Source organism: Tetrao urogallus (genome assembly GCF_951394365.1).
Source record: "Tetrao urogallus genome assembly, chromosome: 6".
Taxonomy (NCBI): Eukaryota; Metazoa; Chordata; class Aves; order Galliformes; family Phasianidae; genus Tetrao; species Tetrao urogallus.
Window position 1 is genome coordinate 52,499,680 of NC_136819.1, and position 18,282 is coordinate 52,517,961.

The window sequence follows — 18,282 nt, forward strand, 5'->3', positions numbered from 1 at the left end:
GACACTGGATGCTACAACCTAAGGCCTTAACCTTCTGTATGTGAACCCTTCCCTTCCTTTCTTCCCTCAGTACAGAAGTGCTCCTATCAGTTGAAATTTCCTTGCTACATTTCTTTTTTCCACTTAATGGAATCTGATGTCACACCTGTAATATTCAGTGGAAATCTACCAGGATTTATAAACTTGTATAGACCATTTCTTGTTAGTTGAATTATTAATGCTAATACTGCACATTTTCACCTCCCAATCAATGAGTGATCAAATTACCTTGCACTGTCTGAATATTTCACAGCACTTTCAACACTATGCCAAACACAGAAAAGCTATCTAAACAAACAAACAAACATGTTAGCTTTGATGCCAGAAAATCCCCGTTCTCCAGAGTTTGGGATTGTTTTAAAGAAATACAGCATTAATCATCAACATGATACTGCGAAACCCATTTGAAGAACAGAAATTATATGGGGAAAAAAACAGCTGAAACAGGTTTGGACTGGTGCAGTTTTCCAAATAAGAATAAAATAAAATAGCTGCTCCACATGCTTTAGAACTTTTGTTGCTTCCTGTTGAGTATTTCTGTTAGATTAGTAAACCAAGGGGTGCTTAACATCTGTCTTTTTTTTGTTTATAGGAGATAGGGAGCTGTTGTGCTGTCCTGAAATATTGTTTTCATTAACAAAAAAAAAAAAAAAGGTGCAAACAGTCAAACATTCACAGATAATTCATATTCAATGTTTTCATGTTAATAAAACATCTTCATCAAACTATTTTGCATATCAAATCTGTTTGAAGTAATGGCTTATTACAGTTGTAGGGTTTTTTCCTTGTCTACTTCAAAGGTTTGATTTGTGAGAAGCAGGGAGATGGCTGTCATCTTTTTACAGAGTCAAGGAATGGTTTGGGTTGGAAGGGACCATCCAGCTCCAACCCCCTGCCATCAGCAGGAACACCTCCTCCCTCCAGAGCAGGTTGCTCACAGCCCCATCCAGCCTGGCCTTGAATGCCTCCATGGAGGGGGCACCCACAACCTCAATGGGCAAACACTGACAGATTTTATGAAAATGCTACATATATTCCAAGAAGAAAAGGAGCACTTTCAGCTGGCATAAAAACATGCGACTTAAAAAAAGAAAGTTCTCAATAAAATCATTCTAACCTTCATTAGCTGAGTGTCTGGCCCTCTTTGTTTTCCTATTGAAGGTATGTATCAGTATTAGCAAACTGTCTTATGCCTGGCTATCACATGGCAGAACTATTCATTTAAATGTGAACTGTTTCTATTAAAGCCAATCTGAGGGTACAGTAAGGGTACAGTTTCTTAACACTATAGTCAATCTAAACTCAGACTGCCTCTTTTTCTACCCCAGTTGCCCATCTCTTTCCTATCCCTACCATCCCTTGCAATTGTGCAACCATGCTGCAAGTTGGTTCTGGATCATGATCTAAAAAAACAAGCTCCACAACAAAAAGCAATGAAAAAAACGCATTTGAGTAACTGACATGAACGTAAATGCCATTACACACACACGGCGTTTTCACCAATGACTGTTAAACAAAACAGTCTTGGTATCTTCAAAATTATTGTAAGAATATAGAGATGTATCCGATAAGAACTGTTGGAGAGAAAGACACATGCACACAAAAAAAGCCTAAATTACTATTTCAGTTCACACCCACTAATCCACTCCATCAGACTGCACATGCTGGAGTAAATGAAGCCTCATCTTCAAAAGCAATTTGCAGAATTACTTGCTGATGTTGAAGAACTACTTCAAAAGAGTTTAAGTGTTATGGAATTTTACTGTTTTTTAAACAAACCACTGTTTAAGCTCAAGAGGAAAGGGGGGTGGGGGGGAGTGTTTGTTTTTTAAACAAAGGCTTTAAGATTTCATTCCTAAACTATTCTGAATGTTTATTTTAAAAGCATCATGATTACTAATAATGGTATTTTGCAGTTTTTAACTTACCAGCATTCCAATGCTTCAGTTAGAAAGGACTGTTTTAGTTATTTGTGCCTTTGTGGAATGTGCATGCAAAAATATACGAACTTTTTAAATACATCAAATACATTAAAAATAAATGCTGTCTCTAAAGTACAAAAATACTGCTGCAAATTGGCTCTAACTGACTAAATTAACAATTCTGTAAGTAAGACTAAAACCAGCAAAATTCATAGGGAAAAATCACCCTACTCACTCCAGAGCTCTGTGCCACCACCAGCTGACACAGCACTTCTGGGCAGGGCAGAGCAAGGCAAGGCTGCTGTGGTCACCACTGTGCTCACTTCTTGCATGAGGATCTTGAGTGACAAAGGTGCTCAGCTCTGTGCAAAAGCAAATTCTTTGAGGCATGGACTTGACTTCTTATCTGAAATTAGCTGGAAGACAAAGTTACTTGAAGAAACGTTAACAGACACCAGCAGAGACCACACCAGGGTTACCTAAAGGGATGTGAAACCTAAGGTCATAGACTATAATTTTTACAACCCATATCAATTTTCTCTTCAAAGTGAGGGTTATTCTGGTAGGAGTTTGTAATGAAACTGCAAACAGATGGTTATGGCAATAGAGTTTGCTGTTCAAAGGTGCAATTTTTTCACACTTTAGGAGGTAAAATAAACAAAGGATAACACACTAATTTATTCAACTGTTAATGCAATACTGGGCCAAGCCACTTTGTTCGTTTTATGTACATCAAATGCCAGAACAATTACAACTAAGATACCTGATGTGTAAGTAAACTTTCTCATACAGTCCTCTGGAAGTTTACTTTTCAGGTCACAGTTTGTTTTTTCGTGTGTACTTTTCAACAGTGGAATTGCTGCAGGTTAGTTTGGCATTCAGCTATCACTAAGATCACTTACTTTTGAATGAAATTTATAAAACGTGACAATTAAGCATATATGAATACATTAAATCAAACCTCTTTTCTGTCCTTGTTTTCTTATGCTTTTAAAATGCACTACTATTAAGAGAGATCACATATATATATTACACGTACTTTATTCAAAGTCAAATATGTAGGAGCATATTGAAATCTATACTACAAAGAGTAAGGATATGGTGCTTGCATGAAGAAACAAGATACGCACAATGGTCACTAACATCATTTTAAATTATATACTGAGCTGGTAATGTTATAACTTGAGATGCAGGTGGGGTTTTTCTGATATCAAGTTGATCCCAGTGAATTCTGTTGTAAATGACCAATTGCCATTAAGCAGGTTTCAGAATCAAGATGTAAATGAATATTCCAGTGCTCTTTTACCTAACTTCCTAAAGCCCACTGCATCCACAGCAAACAAATTCACCTAGCATCTTTACCATCTCTTTCCTTTGTTCCACGCTGTTGTTGTGTTGTTGTTTTTAAAGCAGTAGTTGTCTGGTTTTGTTTATTTATTTTTGCAAATTTGCTATCGAAGAGACAAAAGGAAAAGCTCAGGAAATGTCAGCCACAACGATTTCTTTTGCCCAGTCTGACCCAGGTCAGCGCTCCCATCAAAATAGGACCACCTCCCTTTCCCCACTTCCTGCACGGTCTCCTGCCCTGCAAACAGCACAAATGCTTCTCCAGCCACACACTGAGTCGCACTACAGATGGAAGATGGATAAAGGACCTAGACAAGAAAAGCTTCTCCACTGCCAGGCCTGCTGCCATTACATCAGTGTATGTGCCACGTGGAACCAGCATAACCATGACTGTGTCTCTCAAGTTCTTCAGTCGTGATCTCCAAATAATGATGGACGTGCAAGACTTTATGAAGTTCAGTGGGATTAATACACGTATCTTAGAAGACGAGTTGATGCTCGAAGCAACTGACACAACTGTCCTGGGTATATCATGATCGGAAATTGGTAATGCTTCATTGCCTCAATCCTGTGTCAGAACAAGCAAATGTGCTTCTAACATTAAGAGCACATCCCTGAGGAGAAGGAATATGGGTCTTTGATTAGATCATTGCACACCTCCCACATCCAGTGAACATTAAGGGAAATTAAAAATAAAATTCCCCGAACAATCTTGGAGATAAGAAACACAGATTCCATTTTTCAAAATTAATTTGGCGTTAAGGCAACTAGCATACTTCAGATTTTTAACTAGACAGTTTAAAAATGGAAAATAAGCAAAATGACACCGCAGCCCATTGCCCCTTTTTTTCTTAAATCACAAAAGAATGTTAAGTTTCATCAAAGGTCTTCTTTCTGGATTCAGAGTAGCACTCCTACTACAAGCCATCCAACCCCAGCTCATCACTGCGAGCAGCCAGGTGCTTACAGACTCTGGTGCCACAGGAGACACGGCTGCTGGCTCCAGCCCACAGCCCAACAGCCAGGGAAACAGCCAAATGCAGGGCTGCTGAGAACTCCTACATGCTCTGTTTTTCATTTCTTTTTCCAGACTTTTCCTAATTTATATAAATTAGTACATTTTTTGAACTGCTCAGCTTCACTGCTATGCAACTAACTATAAAGAAATAAAAAATAAAAAAAATAAAAAATAAAAACATCCTTGTTTTCAATGGAAAACATCTCCAGGAAGCCTGTGTTTTCATCTTTTTCTGGTCCATTGGCAGCTGACATTTTGGCCGCGGTTACCAAGATAAGGGGCCTAACTACTATCAGAGTAGTGATAATCAATGAGAGTCAGAGGAAAACAGTCTGCACTGGACACAACCTACCTGTTGGTTATGCCTGTGGTTGCTATTTCGGAACAGAGTAACATTCAGCACAGGGCGTTCATCGCACTTCTACATAGTATGACATCTCACTTCTTGTACTCCTACAGTGCACTCATCATGTTCCTGTAACTCCTGATTCCCTTGAAAGCTCACAGGTAGAGCAATCCCAAAGAATTCCAGACTGCTGAGGACAATCAGTTTAGAATATCCGATCCTGAAGGAGACATTCACACCACTGTCTGCCAGGATTTAGGCTTCTCAGCCCATCTCTGCAGACACAGTGCAGAGAGAAGCAAACACAAGCGCAGTCAGCGGAGGGAGAAAATGAATCTTAAAATCATCAGTCCCAAGGCAACCACTACGCCTACAAGTGTAATTTCTCCTTTGCTACCCTAGGTCATGACCCTCATCCAGAAGAGGAAGGAAAGTGTCCTGTCATCATTAATTTTGCTATGCCACTCGAGGAAAACAACACTGACAACCCTACAAAACCACAGCGTACGTTACCACTGGTAGTTGAGCCAAGCATTAACCACCACCATCAACTGTCTAATATTTCTCATTACCTCTTTAGTCATTCTAACAAATTCTGCAACTTATACATGATCTGATTAAAATCTTCTCTGGCTGACAAAGAGCCAGCAGAAAAAGAACCTAGCCCTCTGCTACTGCAGTCCTGGACTACTGCATTTCCAGACTGCTAATAAAGCTACATTAAAACCCATACAGTAGATAATTGTCACTGCAATTTCAAAACCAAACTAAAACTGTCACCTGAAGATAAGAAAAAGGCTGTGTATATAATAGACTGTCATATCATTAAAATTAGATTTCTGTTAAAAGGCAGAAAATTGTACATCACTTCAAAGTTACTCGGTTTTACAAATGCATCTGTAAAGCAACAATGTATATCACGTAAGTATGATTTTTAAAAGTAATTTAGAAATCCATTGATTTATAACTTACGAAGGACAAAATATTTCTGATGCAGGAGTCAAATCAGTGCAGGAACAATATAGCTCAGTGAGCTGCACACCTTGCATCACACCAATCTGGTACGTGCCAACAAAGAACCAGCATTAACAAGATTAACCAAGGTTAGCACTCGGGAGAGCTTAAGTTCCAACAAAGTTGGGAACCAAGCCAGGTGCAGCACCGTGGTGTCTCCATGGAGAGGCAGAGGTAGGAAGGGACGCCTCCGACACTCTCTATTCCCATTGGAACTCAAGGTTAGCACTTACTGCAGGTGTTTTTATAGACAGGGTCTGTGCATTTTTACCATGTCTGCTCAGTACTTTGAATACCACGAGCTTTATAAATATAATTTCTGCTGGCTCCTTCAACAGAATACCAAGGCACTGCAAGCTCTAACTCCTTACCCAAAAGTGTAAGAGTAACTTACTGACAAAGAACGAAGTTCGCAGACTTGCTCCAAAGATTTAGGAGGGCTGGACTGAGAACAAAGAATTAGGTTCCACAAATACTGCAGACAATTGCAAACCTGCCATTGCAAGAGCAAGGTGCATTCTTAAAAGAACATACAAAATGTACCACTGCAGCAATCCCCTGCCAAGGCACAACCCGCTGTTCCATCACAAGGGCTGGAGGAGAACCTATAGGCAGAGTGGAGGAAAGACACAATGCCAGCTGCCATTCACCTGTTGTTCCTTTGATTTATTTCTATTAAAAAACAACAACGAGTTCCAACATTTTTTCCATTTAGTGAGAAAGTTTCCCTCACTGCTTGTTTTCAGGAGGTGGTTAAACCTCTTCTCCCCACTTCCAAACATAATTCTTACACTTAAATCTCACCATTAATATTATTACTTTTACAAATTAATCCTTCTCTATGGAGGGTATCATGGTGCTCCAGGGAGTCTCATATGTTCTGGTGGTTCATGTGAGAGCAGTGAAGCTCCACACAGATCAAAGAGAAAGCAAGGAGATAAATTGGATGAAAAGAAATCAGGTTCTGCAGGCTGACAGGTCAGCCACCCACCCTTACAAGGATCTACTTATGGAAACAGTCATGTTTCTGGAGGAACTATCCTGAAAAGTACTGTAGAAGTCAGTTCTGTACCAATGATTACTAGCTGGTTACAGCGATTGGAAGGCAAATGCTCTCACATTATTCTTTAACTGAATGGAGTGGTACAAAGCAGACGAGTTACTGATTGAGTTTTATGCTGTACACACTGCACTGCAATGAAATGCCATTTGAAAGCGCAGCCCAAGTCTTGCAGGAGAAATGAGCTGCTGGCCACATCGCTACAGCTGCAGTCTCCTTAGTTTCTAAGTAAAGATGATGATAAACAAACTGCTTTACATGTGCCCTAAATAAGAACCAAGTAGAAACAATGCAAACGGAGCCCTGACCTCATCAATATATTGATAAGGAGCAAAAATACACCGTTGTGTTTAACAAGGTCAGATTTTCACAAGTTTATAGAAGCATATACTAAGGTTCTCAGCACCTGGTCCTTCAAAGCCTGGAACCTTTTACAGTTGAGAGCATTAAACAGCAAAACACCATGTTACGTACATTTCAACTTTACAAATAACACCAATTATTATGGCTAACTAAAAAACCAGCTAAAATCGTTGAAATGAATTACTAAAATAACATTATCAAATTCTATGCAGTTGATTGCATAGTCAATAATCCCAATTTAAAAAATCTTGTGCACTCCATTTTCCAACTATTCCATACAGAACATCGAGTGACTGCAATAGTCAAACATGTCAAACTCTTGGAAAAAACAAATTTTCTTCAATAAGAATCTGGTCTAGTGTCCAAATTATGTAAAAGATGCAGCTGTTTTACCTCCAGAAAGAACTAATGAATTAAAACTGAAATTTTAAGACAGGCCCACAAATAGCACATTGTACCCTATCAGCTTGCTGAGCTGCTTCATTAGTCTTTTAAAGCAACTGTTTGTTTTGCTTACTAAACGCACACCTCGAGCATACGCAGCATGACGCACCAGGAGAAGGTTTGGGCTCAAAAATGTAATGCTCCAAGTTGGAGTGGGACTGCTGCGTCTCATGCTTTCTATGTGCACTCACTTCTTTTCCTCCAGTACAGCAGAAGGTCTGGTCTGTACAACCCTAAAAAGCACACAGCATTTACTGGCTGGAAGGACTGCACTGTGTGGAGGGAAAGGAACGTGGGAAAGAGAGGCAGGTGAGAGGACAGCCAGAAGAGACACTCGTGCCATTCCCACATGATACACAAATGTACTTTTCACACAGTGAATGCATATCAGACACTACAGCACAAATAATAATAACTACCTTAGAAAGATACAGGGATTTGAAGCAGTTGATATTGAAAAATACCAGAAGACATCCCTATACACGGGGAAATGAAAACCAGAAAGCTCAGCAACTTGCAACTTTATACGTGCGTGCTTCTCCTCCACACCAGGAAAAAAAAAAACTTAAAAAAAAAAACAAAAACAGCCATGGCAATTTTGCACACATGCACACACACAGAGGGTCACAAAAGCTATGAAAGAGATACTTAACAGAGGTTCCTGAGCAGATGACAAGCCATTAAACTTTCACCTTAGGTAGTTACGATGATTTGATGTGTCTTTTATGATATCTCCCATTTTTTTATAATTCAAATCTTCAGTGTGTTTAACAAGCAATTCTTCCATCAATCTTTGATGTGTTTTACTTATAAAGCAATGACAGTTTTCAGTTCAGGCTCCTTAAAGTTCCAGAGAAACCATTTTCCACTCACTTGCTTTGAAAGCCATTAAAATAACTTGATGAAGAACAGCAGCAGGGGGCTAATAGAAGCCAAGGCTTAGTAACAATCTTTAGATTTTTCTCCTAAGACTTTCTCACAGACCCTCCTCACAAAGATCCTCAGGGCTTTTCATCCTCTCCTTTCTCCCCAACCCCCCCCCCAGCGCAGTTCAAAGTGACAGATGCAACCAGCTCCAGGTTCTGCTGCTTTCTTCATTTCGCTTTTACCTTCCAGTTGTGAAAGACTCCACTGAAATGGGATTCCAAAAGCAGCAGCCACCTCCTTCTCATCTTTCCATTGGGAAAGAAGTAACGCATGGAAAGATTCAAGAAGCAACTCCAAAACATCTCCTAAACTCTCACCTATTCTGAAGGGAGTGCTGGTACAGAGAAATGGACCTGTTGCTTAACAGCAAATATAACTGACATTCAATTAACCAAATTAATGAGTGATTAACTGAATTGATTAGTGATTTACATGCTGTTCTGCATTTTAGCTCAGTATTTCTGAAAGCTTCATAACGACAGAGGTGCTGGAACAGTTTAAAACTAAAGAGGTTTAACCTAAAGAACTGCACAAGCCAACGGAAAATTACCTTTAATCACTCTTTAAAAATGGGAACTGCTTGTAACAAATGGCCAAGTTGTCTGCTGATGGCTCCATGCAAATGTAGAAATCAGAGTTTAATGGAAAACAGAACTATTAGGACAGTATTTACGCCAGCCAGAATCAGTAGAGCATACTGGTTTGATCTACACTTTGCCACGCAGACCAACATTTTATTTCTCCACTATGATGGCCACTTGAATACAACCTTTGTTGATCACTCATTTGGGGGAAACTTCTGGACCTGAGAACTTCAGCACTCGTATCACAATTGCTGCACTCGAGTGACACCACTGTAGTCAAAACGCTATATGGGGCACCTCTACTTTAATTAAGTCAGGCTTTGGGACAAAACCACTCATCCCAGACTCTAGTTAAGGGTCCCTGTTCTTTTAAAAATTAAGCTACTTTACAGTACACATGGCTTATGAGCAAACAGGGACTGAAGGAGGCCAGACACATATATCCTCATCTTCGGGACAGAGGCAGCATGTGGGAGAGATCTGAGGTCAAGAAGGCAGATGGTGGGCAGTGCCATTATGGCTCAGTCACCTCTTGTCCTTATAACACTGAGCTTTATGTTTCACAGTTGCTGGCTCTCACAATTTGTGTTGCTACTTTATTTTGGCAAGCTCCTACTCCCTCTTCTGTATAAGAATACATTATGAAATAACCTCTTTCATGTCTGAGATGAACATCAACAAGCATACTTTTTGCCTCTCCTCCTGCTAAAGTAGCACACTGTGCAACCACTGAAGTGAGATGCTTTTTTCGAAAAGCATTTTTTTTTTTACTTCAAAAATCAAAATAAAAAACAAAACAAAAAAAATCACTGGAGAAATTCTAGGTCTGTGAACTGGCACAGAGCCCTATCAGTAAACACACACAGAAAGTCTCTGTTGGCTTTCTGAGATAATTGTATCATAAATATAGGAAAAAGATCCAGCAAGACCTGAAAACAAAGAAGTTCACTAAGTACAGAAGCAATATTCTGAGCAGCAGTAACAGTTATGTATAATTTCCTACAAGCATGCAATAATTTACCAAATTAGAAAAATGTAGGGCTGGAAGGACCTCACAAGATCCCCAGCACATCTCTTTCAACGGTGGCAGGATCAAACATATGTTATGTGAGTGCTGTATAATGCATGCCAGATACAGAATAGGCATCTGAGCGTTCTGCACTCAGAGCTTCTGTTCAGGCTGTTCTATTGCTCAAGCTACTCAATCATTCTGGCAATTTTAGGTTTAAAATAAACACTTGCAATACTATACGTGTAGTATTGCTGTAGCATTGTTATGCCAGCAATACACAACCTAGAGCTTGTCACACTACAGAATCACCATTTAATTACAGTTGCCACTAGCATTACTCTTTCCACATTAGTTTTCAAGTATCCATGATTACTTCTCCAGGAGGACAAATTCTTCTTTTCCCATATTTTGTATTTTCAGAGAAAGCACATCCCTCACCTTGAGGAGTTTAGCCTCATTTCCCTATAATGTATTCATCACCACTCAGCACATCTGTCCCAGCAAATCCCATTTCCTGTCCCATTCATGAGGCTCAGCAACCTGGAGCTTCAGTGATTGCCGCCACACTTTTCCCATGGCCTTCTCACCTCTCCCCCCCCACATGCCCCGCTCCCATTGTTTATCATCTGTTCTCCCCTGCTGCAAACTGCTGTCAGATGTTCACTTATCCCTAATCTTGCTCACTGCCTTTGATATTCTTTCTAATCCAACAACCTGTCAACCGGGGCATCAGCCCATGTCCAGACCAGCTGCTCTGTCACAGGCCCTAAGATTCCCTCTCAGCTCCATGTGGTATTTAAAGGATTTTGACACAGCAACCACGACGTGAAACAAATAATTAATGCTGTTTTGAACTGCGATCGCGGCTTTAGTATGACATGAGCTGACCACTAAGAAAAACTGAGCTTTACTTTGTTTAAACTTCAGTAAACTTTAGCATTACTGTGCTAACAAGCCTTTGATTGATGTCTGGGGGACAGCGCCGAGAAGCTGAGTTCTGAGATGCAAAAACCTGTGACGAAGTTACAGAGAAGAAGGAATCCCAGTGCAAGGCAGAGAGGCAGCAAACTTCATACGCCTGCTACATAAAGCGTATTCGTGCAGCCTGAGCTTATAGTAAGAGTTTTCAAAGCACAGGAGCTGATCTTCTGTAAGCTAAAATGAAGATACAAATGTGTTTTAAATACAGCAGGAGTTGAGGTAAAATAGTTATTGAAAATGCACTTGTATTTTCAGGAATATCAGAAGGCATATTTTCATCCCATACAGACCATCAAAACTTGACATTTTAGAGAATATTCCCACTGACAGAGAAGGTCTCATTTCCATAATACTCAGATTTGCTGTAAACACTCAAAATGTTACAGCGTTCATCTGCTTAAAACATACAGAATACACATAATGTCATAGCTGAAGTAATGACTCAGATGACAGATTTTTTGTGCTGGGAAAAAGAAGTATCTGCTATTTAAGCAAACATATGTATTTTGATCCAAACTGAAAGATAAATACAGCATTTTGTTGTTGAAGTACACAAACACTATTTTATTTCTCAGATCTAACTGCAATTGCTACAAAGGAGACAGTACCAAACGAGTCAAAAAAGCCACTTTACACTCCAGCAAAAAAATAAATAAATAAGTAAAAATCTTGATGATGGCTTTTATAACATGGTTCAATCACATGGAACTAAACCACCTTCATTCTTATGGCTCGCCTATAGCAGGACATCAAGAAAACGCATCTGCAGTAAGTACCTTGATGAACCTGAATTCTGCTAGTTAAACTCCATTAAACCCCTGTGTGGACAAAGTCATTCTGCTGAGTTTACTGCTCCCTTAGGGCATGAACGGGAAAGTTAGCGTGGATTAAGGTAGGGTATGAATTCAAAGTGCAGTGGTACTTTGAAAGTGGTTTAACATAAACAGCATCAGACTCTTTGTTGTAGAATGAGACTTGGAGTCAATCAGGAAAGTCCTGTGTAGACAAGCCCTCACAGATGAGGCTACTGGCGTAGTGCTGTCAAAGGCAATGGTTTGCAGCCTCTTTACCTCCAGACCTGGAAACATCTTCCACGGAAGCTGCAGACCTTTGGTAACACATTAAAACCTTCTGCTAAATAGCCTGGTTCTCCTAGCCAGCTGGTGGACCGTCTGCAGGTAGTCCAACAGCCTCACAGAACAGTGCACGAGAACCTGCAAAGTACTGGCTTAAGGAAAGACAACACACATATTTCCTCCTAATGCTTGGTCTCAACTTCATAGATATTCCAAAGTCAACCAAGCTGTGTAGCCAGCAATGACATTAATGACATATTAATCTCATAGCAGTTGGACATCATGATCTTCCTAAGTCCCTTCCAAATGAAGTAGTCTAGTCTATTTTAATGCTACCTAAGAGTAGGCACATTTCAGCCCACTGCAAGGACGCTACAGATGATGCACAACACAGTCTTCTTCTTTGCAGTGAATGACATTTGTTGTCGTAAGTTTACTGACTCACCGACTGACCTAAAAATGTGAAGTTTTGTTGCTGTCAATTAATTTTCACGTGTTTACTTCAAACAACTCCATATTCTCTTCTGAAAGTACGCTGGACAAAGGCATTCAGACTTACACAGCTTAATGTTCACTGAAACAAAAATCAGAACTTGTTTACTTTTCAACTCCTGCTCTTATTTAGTAATGCTTCTCATTTCCTGCTGTGGTAGTTCATAAATATCTCATACAAATATATCTTGCAGATTTCCAGAACTCCATTCAAGGCTGTATAGCTGACTCAGAAGCAGATACACCTAGATTCTGTAATTTCTTTTCTTAAACCTGTGCTCTAGTTACAAAGAATACTGCTCCTTCCAAAGGAAACTGTTCCCTCCATGCTTAACTCCCTAACATTGTTCTTGTGAAACTTTCACGCTTCCATTCTTCCACCCATACAAAAGAATCATGTTGCACTTCAGCCATAATTTCCCAGTCAACACAGCAACAGCAGATCAAAAATCTATCTCATCCAGGATCCCAGATGCCTGAAGAAGAATATACTGTTAACACATTCCCAGCTTTCTGCAATTTGCATCTCAGAGACTTCCTCAGCTAGCAGCAGCAAGCTTGCTTTTAAGATTGATGTTATGGACTGACATAACAGACTAGTCAAATTGAAGAAAATGAAACAAATTTTGCAGTGAAAACAGCATCTCCTTTTATTGCACCATTTTTATGAAAAAAAATGAAGTGCAAAATAAATGTATTAGCAAGTAGCATATTTCCTACTGCTTGGAGCCTTCTGAAGATTCAAGAGAAGACTTACTTGTTTGAACAGGTAACTTAAAAATCTGTTTACTCCCTCAACAGCATCATTTTTAACTGTCAAAATACAAAAAGAATGTTTTATGTTTATAAAGAAGCAGACGGAAGTTCCAGAGAATATTTCAGGCAGCTGGGCACATTCATGTTGCTATTACCATATAAACCATTTTTTTTTTTTTTTAATGTAAAATCAGATTGTTATTATTATTTTAACACTGCACAGCTTTGCTCTTTTCATCTTCAAAGTTTGCATGACATAAATGATACAGGCCTAGCTTCTGCTCTGCATGCACACAGCTTATCACAGAATCAGGGTCTTAATCTTCTTGACATCTCTGAGGCAGTTAAATTGTAAAGACACAGAAGCAGTGGTAGCTCATAGCCCCAAAAGAAAGCAATATCAAACCTAAGATTAGAAATAAGAAATGCCTTATTCTTTAGTGAATTGTATGCTACCCCTGAGGTATGTTTTCCATCCATTATAAAGTTCATCGTGTGTTAAAATCCACAGTAGTATTGAAAACTACTTTAGAAAGACTGTAAAACTTCAAGAGATTATAATTTAATTCCCTTAACACAGAATGAAAGCATCACACCTTAAAATTCAATTAAAAGGAGCATTTTTCACATACCTAATTTCAAAATAAACTATTTTAAACATTACATCGGGAGGAAACACGAGCACAACTACTCTGAACTGTGGAAGGGATGTGAAGCTCACAGAAGAGCAAAGAGTTCCAGCTTACCATGACTGATCATATCCTGAAATTGAGATGCACAGTTTTTCAGGTTTATCCCACATAAGGGAAATAGATGCCCATTCACCATTCCACAGTTTTGGAATACAGCCTCACTCACATGCATACTAGGAAAATTAATGACAGTTGAAATTAGTCTAGTAACAAACTTCTTAAAGTTCCTGGGCAGAATGAATGCATATGTTTATACAATGCAAGGAAACCGTGGCAAGAACTCCCTTGCCAGAACAACCTTCAAAAACAAAGCTAAAGAAGTCTGGGCTAGATCCACAAAACCTTTTTATGTGAGCTCTGGGCAAAAGTTCCCATAGGTGCTCAAGCTGTTACTCCTCCATCTAAACGCTTCTCATGCTCTGCCTGCCATGGAAGGACACTTCCCAGCTCAGAGGTCACCAAAAAGAACATGCCAAGTCACTCACTCCTGTGTGGAGCTAATTTAGTTAAAAGGCTAACAAAGGTAGGTTTGAACTGGAACAGCAGAGTGAGAGCTGGAGCAAAAATACTGTTGCTTCTGCTAATTCTCACAGGGTAATTACCAGTACTGCAGACAAACAAATGCATGCACTAACATATTACTACAGGAAGATTCGCCAGAGCTCTGCCTGTCAAAACCCTATATTGCAGTCCAAACCCAACATTAAGAACAACCGAAATCCCATGCAACTGTTATTAAGAACACAGAGAACGTAATTTCCATTTAGGTACCTAAAGCTGCCCCAAATCCTCACAACTCTGCTCAGCCTCAGCAGGCTTTGTAACCTTCATTTTCTATTCTATTTCTATTATTATTTTTTATTTTTTGTCTGTCTAGCATAGAGGCCGGTGCCTGGCTAATATACACAAAAGAGGGCTGAAGATTTACACACAAATGTGTTTCCCAGCAGTGAGAGCACTCTCCTGTGATGTGGGAAGCAATATTAATTGAAGCAAGATCTTGCAGCCTGACTCTACCACATCCCAGGGAAATGCCCTAGCCCTTGGGCATAGAGTTAATCTCTCATTAGCCATCCCTCTGGTCTCTTGAATAAATTATTTATGAAAAGCAAAAAAAGACTTCAATAGGAAAAAGTGAAAAGAGATTTACCACGCAGTTCCTGGTAGAGAAGCAAATTCTGTAGGTGATATATGTTTTAAAAAGGAGCCTCTTTAGACAACAAATCAGTTTGCACTATGGGGGCAAGTACACACTAATAACAGCCAGATGCTATCCTGTATGTGAGTGAGGACAAAGTTTAGGCTGAAAATCCCATCTAGAAAGTGAAGTCCATTCCAAGGTGCCGTAGATTTTTATTTTGAATCACGGTTTTAAAGACAGCCCTCTGCATTGGGCCTATCCAAATCTGCCTACAGTTTGCTGATTTCTATGACTCCTTTGCTGCGCTTCTGTTTCTACTTTTGCATTATATAAACATGGAACAAATCCAAGCTTTCAGAGCACAGGCAAACTTAAGACCTGAGCACAAACCTAACAAGCTGTGTTTAACATGAAAGGAACCACCAGACTTGATTCAAAGTACACACAACTCCGTTCCTGCATGCGTCCACAGATCCTTGTCTGAGCACCCCGATACTCAGCAAAACATTGAGCTGGATGAAATACCCAATCTTCTGGCCTACAGTTCTGCCTACTGCTCAGGAGCGCTCTGCACATACAGAAGCCTTCCAAGCCTTTGGTTCCACTTGATGAGGTTTGACACAATCACCTTCAGCATTGGTAACCGATAGAAGCTAACAGCCTTATCCCCTCACCATTTCTTATTTAACCCCCCTATGGATCACCTTCTGGTGCTGCATGTTTCTGGCAGTCTGCAAACTCGCTGCAGCAATGGTAGTTTACAGCTCAGCGGGATGCACGTTTAATGGATATAAACAGACTTGGAGGATAAACTGTGATACAAATCATCCGTATCTACATTTATATTTAACCGCTGAAGAGCTCATTGTTTTAGCCATAGTGATGGGATCAAAATTATCTCCACGTAAGTAGTGCAATTTGTAGACGAAGTAGGTAAGAATCCATGGCTTAATTGTTCTTGGATGTTTGGAAATAAAGTGACATATTGTTTGTAACAATTCTTAATGGACTTTAAAATCATAGAATCACAGAATGGCCTGGGTTGAAAAGGACCTCAAAAAGGACCTCAAAGACCATCTGATTTCTACCCCCCTGCTATGGGCAGTGTCACCAACCTCTAGACCAGGCTGCCCAGAGCCACATCCAGCCTGGCCTTAAACGCCTCCAGGGCTGGGGCATCCACAAAATGACAATCTATAAGGACAAAAGTATCCTTCAACAGAATTAAACAAACATAAAAATATGCATCAGTAAATCTTCTTCAGACTACAATGAATTTTAGAGAACACATCACATTTTGTGAAACAATATCTGAAAGACCACTTCAAGCCTTCCAATTACAGCGAGATCCCATGCATTTCATTAACTAAGTATGCAAACAGTTTCAGTTTTCCTAGTGTAACAAATGCTATTATTTAAACTTTCTTCATTTAGATGATTCCACTTGTTCAAAAAGACTTTTCAGATTTTAGACACTTCAGTGTTTACGCATTTCCTGAGGTTTTCAGCAGGCCTAAACACCTTTTAAACAATTAGTCAAATGACTAAAAATATCCAGCATTTTTCTTTGGTTAGTAAGTCAGTTTTTACATGAAAAAGTGTGCTTTTAATAAACTTAGGGCACGTCTCCCAGGTCAGGTGCGGGCAGCTGCGTGTTGTTCAGCATATGCTCTTAGGAGGCTGGGTCCAAGCTAGATTTTGTACAAACACCATATAAACCCTCATCATCCACCTTCATTTTAGGATAGTGCTGAGGCCAACAGAAACAATCTCTACCCTCAATCAGCCCCCAAACATCCATCCCTAACCACCAGATTATCACTTCTCCTTTGCTAGAATAAACACTTGAATCGAAGATCTGGTTGAGGTCAAAAGTTGTTTCCTTTTTGACCAATTAGGCCTGACTTCTATGATTCTATGACTTGGAGCAGATCCCTGACCCAGCTGCACAGAGCCTTGTAAAAGGAGGAGAGAGAAAGTGAAGCACAACAGCAGAAAATGCAAGTGTACTTCTTTTGGTGGCAGTGCCATCCCTTCTCAAACCACAGCATGTGAACAAACACGCTGTTTCTCAGCATGCGTTGAGAAACCCGTCCGAGGCACTTGTACTCAATTAAATGTAATTTTGTAATAGTTTCATACATTTTAATTGAATCCCATTTTCTAAGTAAATACAGCATGACTCAGAAATGAAAATAAAACTGCTAAGTGCTATTTACACACTAACCCAGCAAAAATTCAGAGTATGAAAGAACATTCTTCAAGTTTCCTTCCAATATCCTAAAGAGAAATAACTAATTCAGTGTCAAACTTACAGCTCTTTGCAAATCAATTTAATTATCCCAACCAATGAGCAGAGTAACCTGCTGTGGGGAACCTGCCTTAGTAAAGGCTGGGCTAGATGATCCCCAGAGGTCTCTTCCAACATCTCTGATTCTGTGATTCTTTAGGGAAACCACATATAAAAATATAAAACAACACTGAAAAGAAACCAGCTTGGCTGCAGGCCGAGCCCCGCGCAACCTCCCTTGCACTGCGACGCCGGCAAGATGGCGGGCGCGGCGCTGGGAGGGGTGCGGGACAGCGGAGGGACCCGCCGCCCGCCTGCCCTTCCCCGCGGCCTCCCGCCCCTTTCGTCAGCTGCCGGCTTCGACGGAGGGAAGGGGCGGAGGGACGTGGGGGAAGACGCTGGGCGGGCGAGCCGCTAGCCGGTATTCGCTCCCTCCCTCGCTCGCTCACCTGCCGGTAGGTGAGGCGGAAAGGCCGCAGGTAGAGAGAGGACGTGCAGGGTTGGAGCGCCAGCTCCTCAATGGCGTCCATCCCGCTGAGGGCGGCAGCCGCCAGGAGGAAGAGGAAGAGGAGGAAGGGCAGAGGCGCGCGCAGCCGCTGCGGGCCAGGCGAGGCAGGGCCTGGGTGCGGGCACAGCCCGGGGCCGCAGCTCCGTTCGTTCAGCAGCAGTGACGCAGGGACGCGGCGCCTGCCTTCTCTGAGAGGAGCTGAAATGCCGGCTTTCTCCCCAAAAAGGGAGCGAGGCAGCGGCACGAAGGGGCCTCTGTAGGTTTTCCTGT

At 40.6% G+C, this 18,282-nt stretch overlaps 1 protein-coding gene across 1 annotated transcript in view; it reads right to left on the reverse strand.

Moving 5' to 3' along the window:
* The window catches only part of NUDT14 (nudix hydrolase 14), a gene marked incomplete at both ends in the record, with an annotated part of 49,133 nt that extends 31,099 nt beyond the window's left edge, over positions 1 to 18,034 (reverse strand). Inside the window, one exon of the mRNA XM_079537941.1 lies at positions 17,954 to 18,034. Within this exon, the coding sequence (XP_079394067.1) occupies positions 17,954 to 18,034 (81 nt within the window). The remainder of the gene's footprint in view (positions 1 to 17,953) is intronic.
* Positions 18,035 to 18,282: the final 248 nt, after the last annotated feature.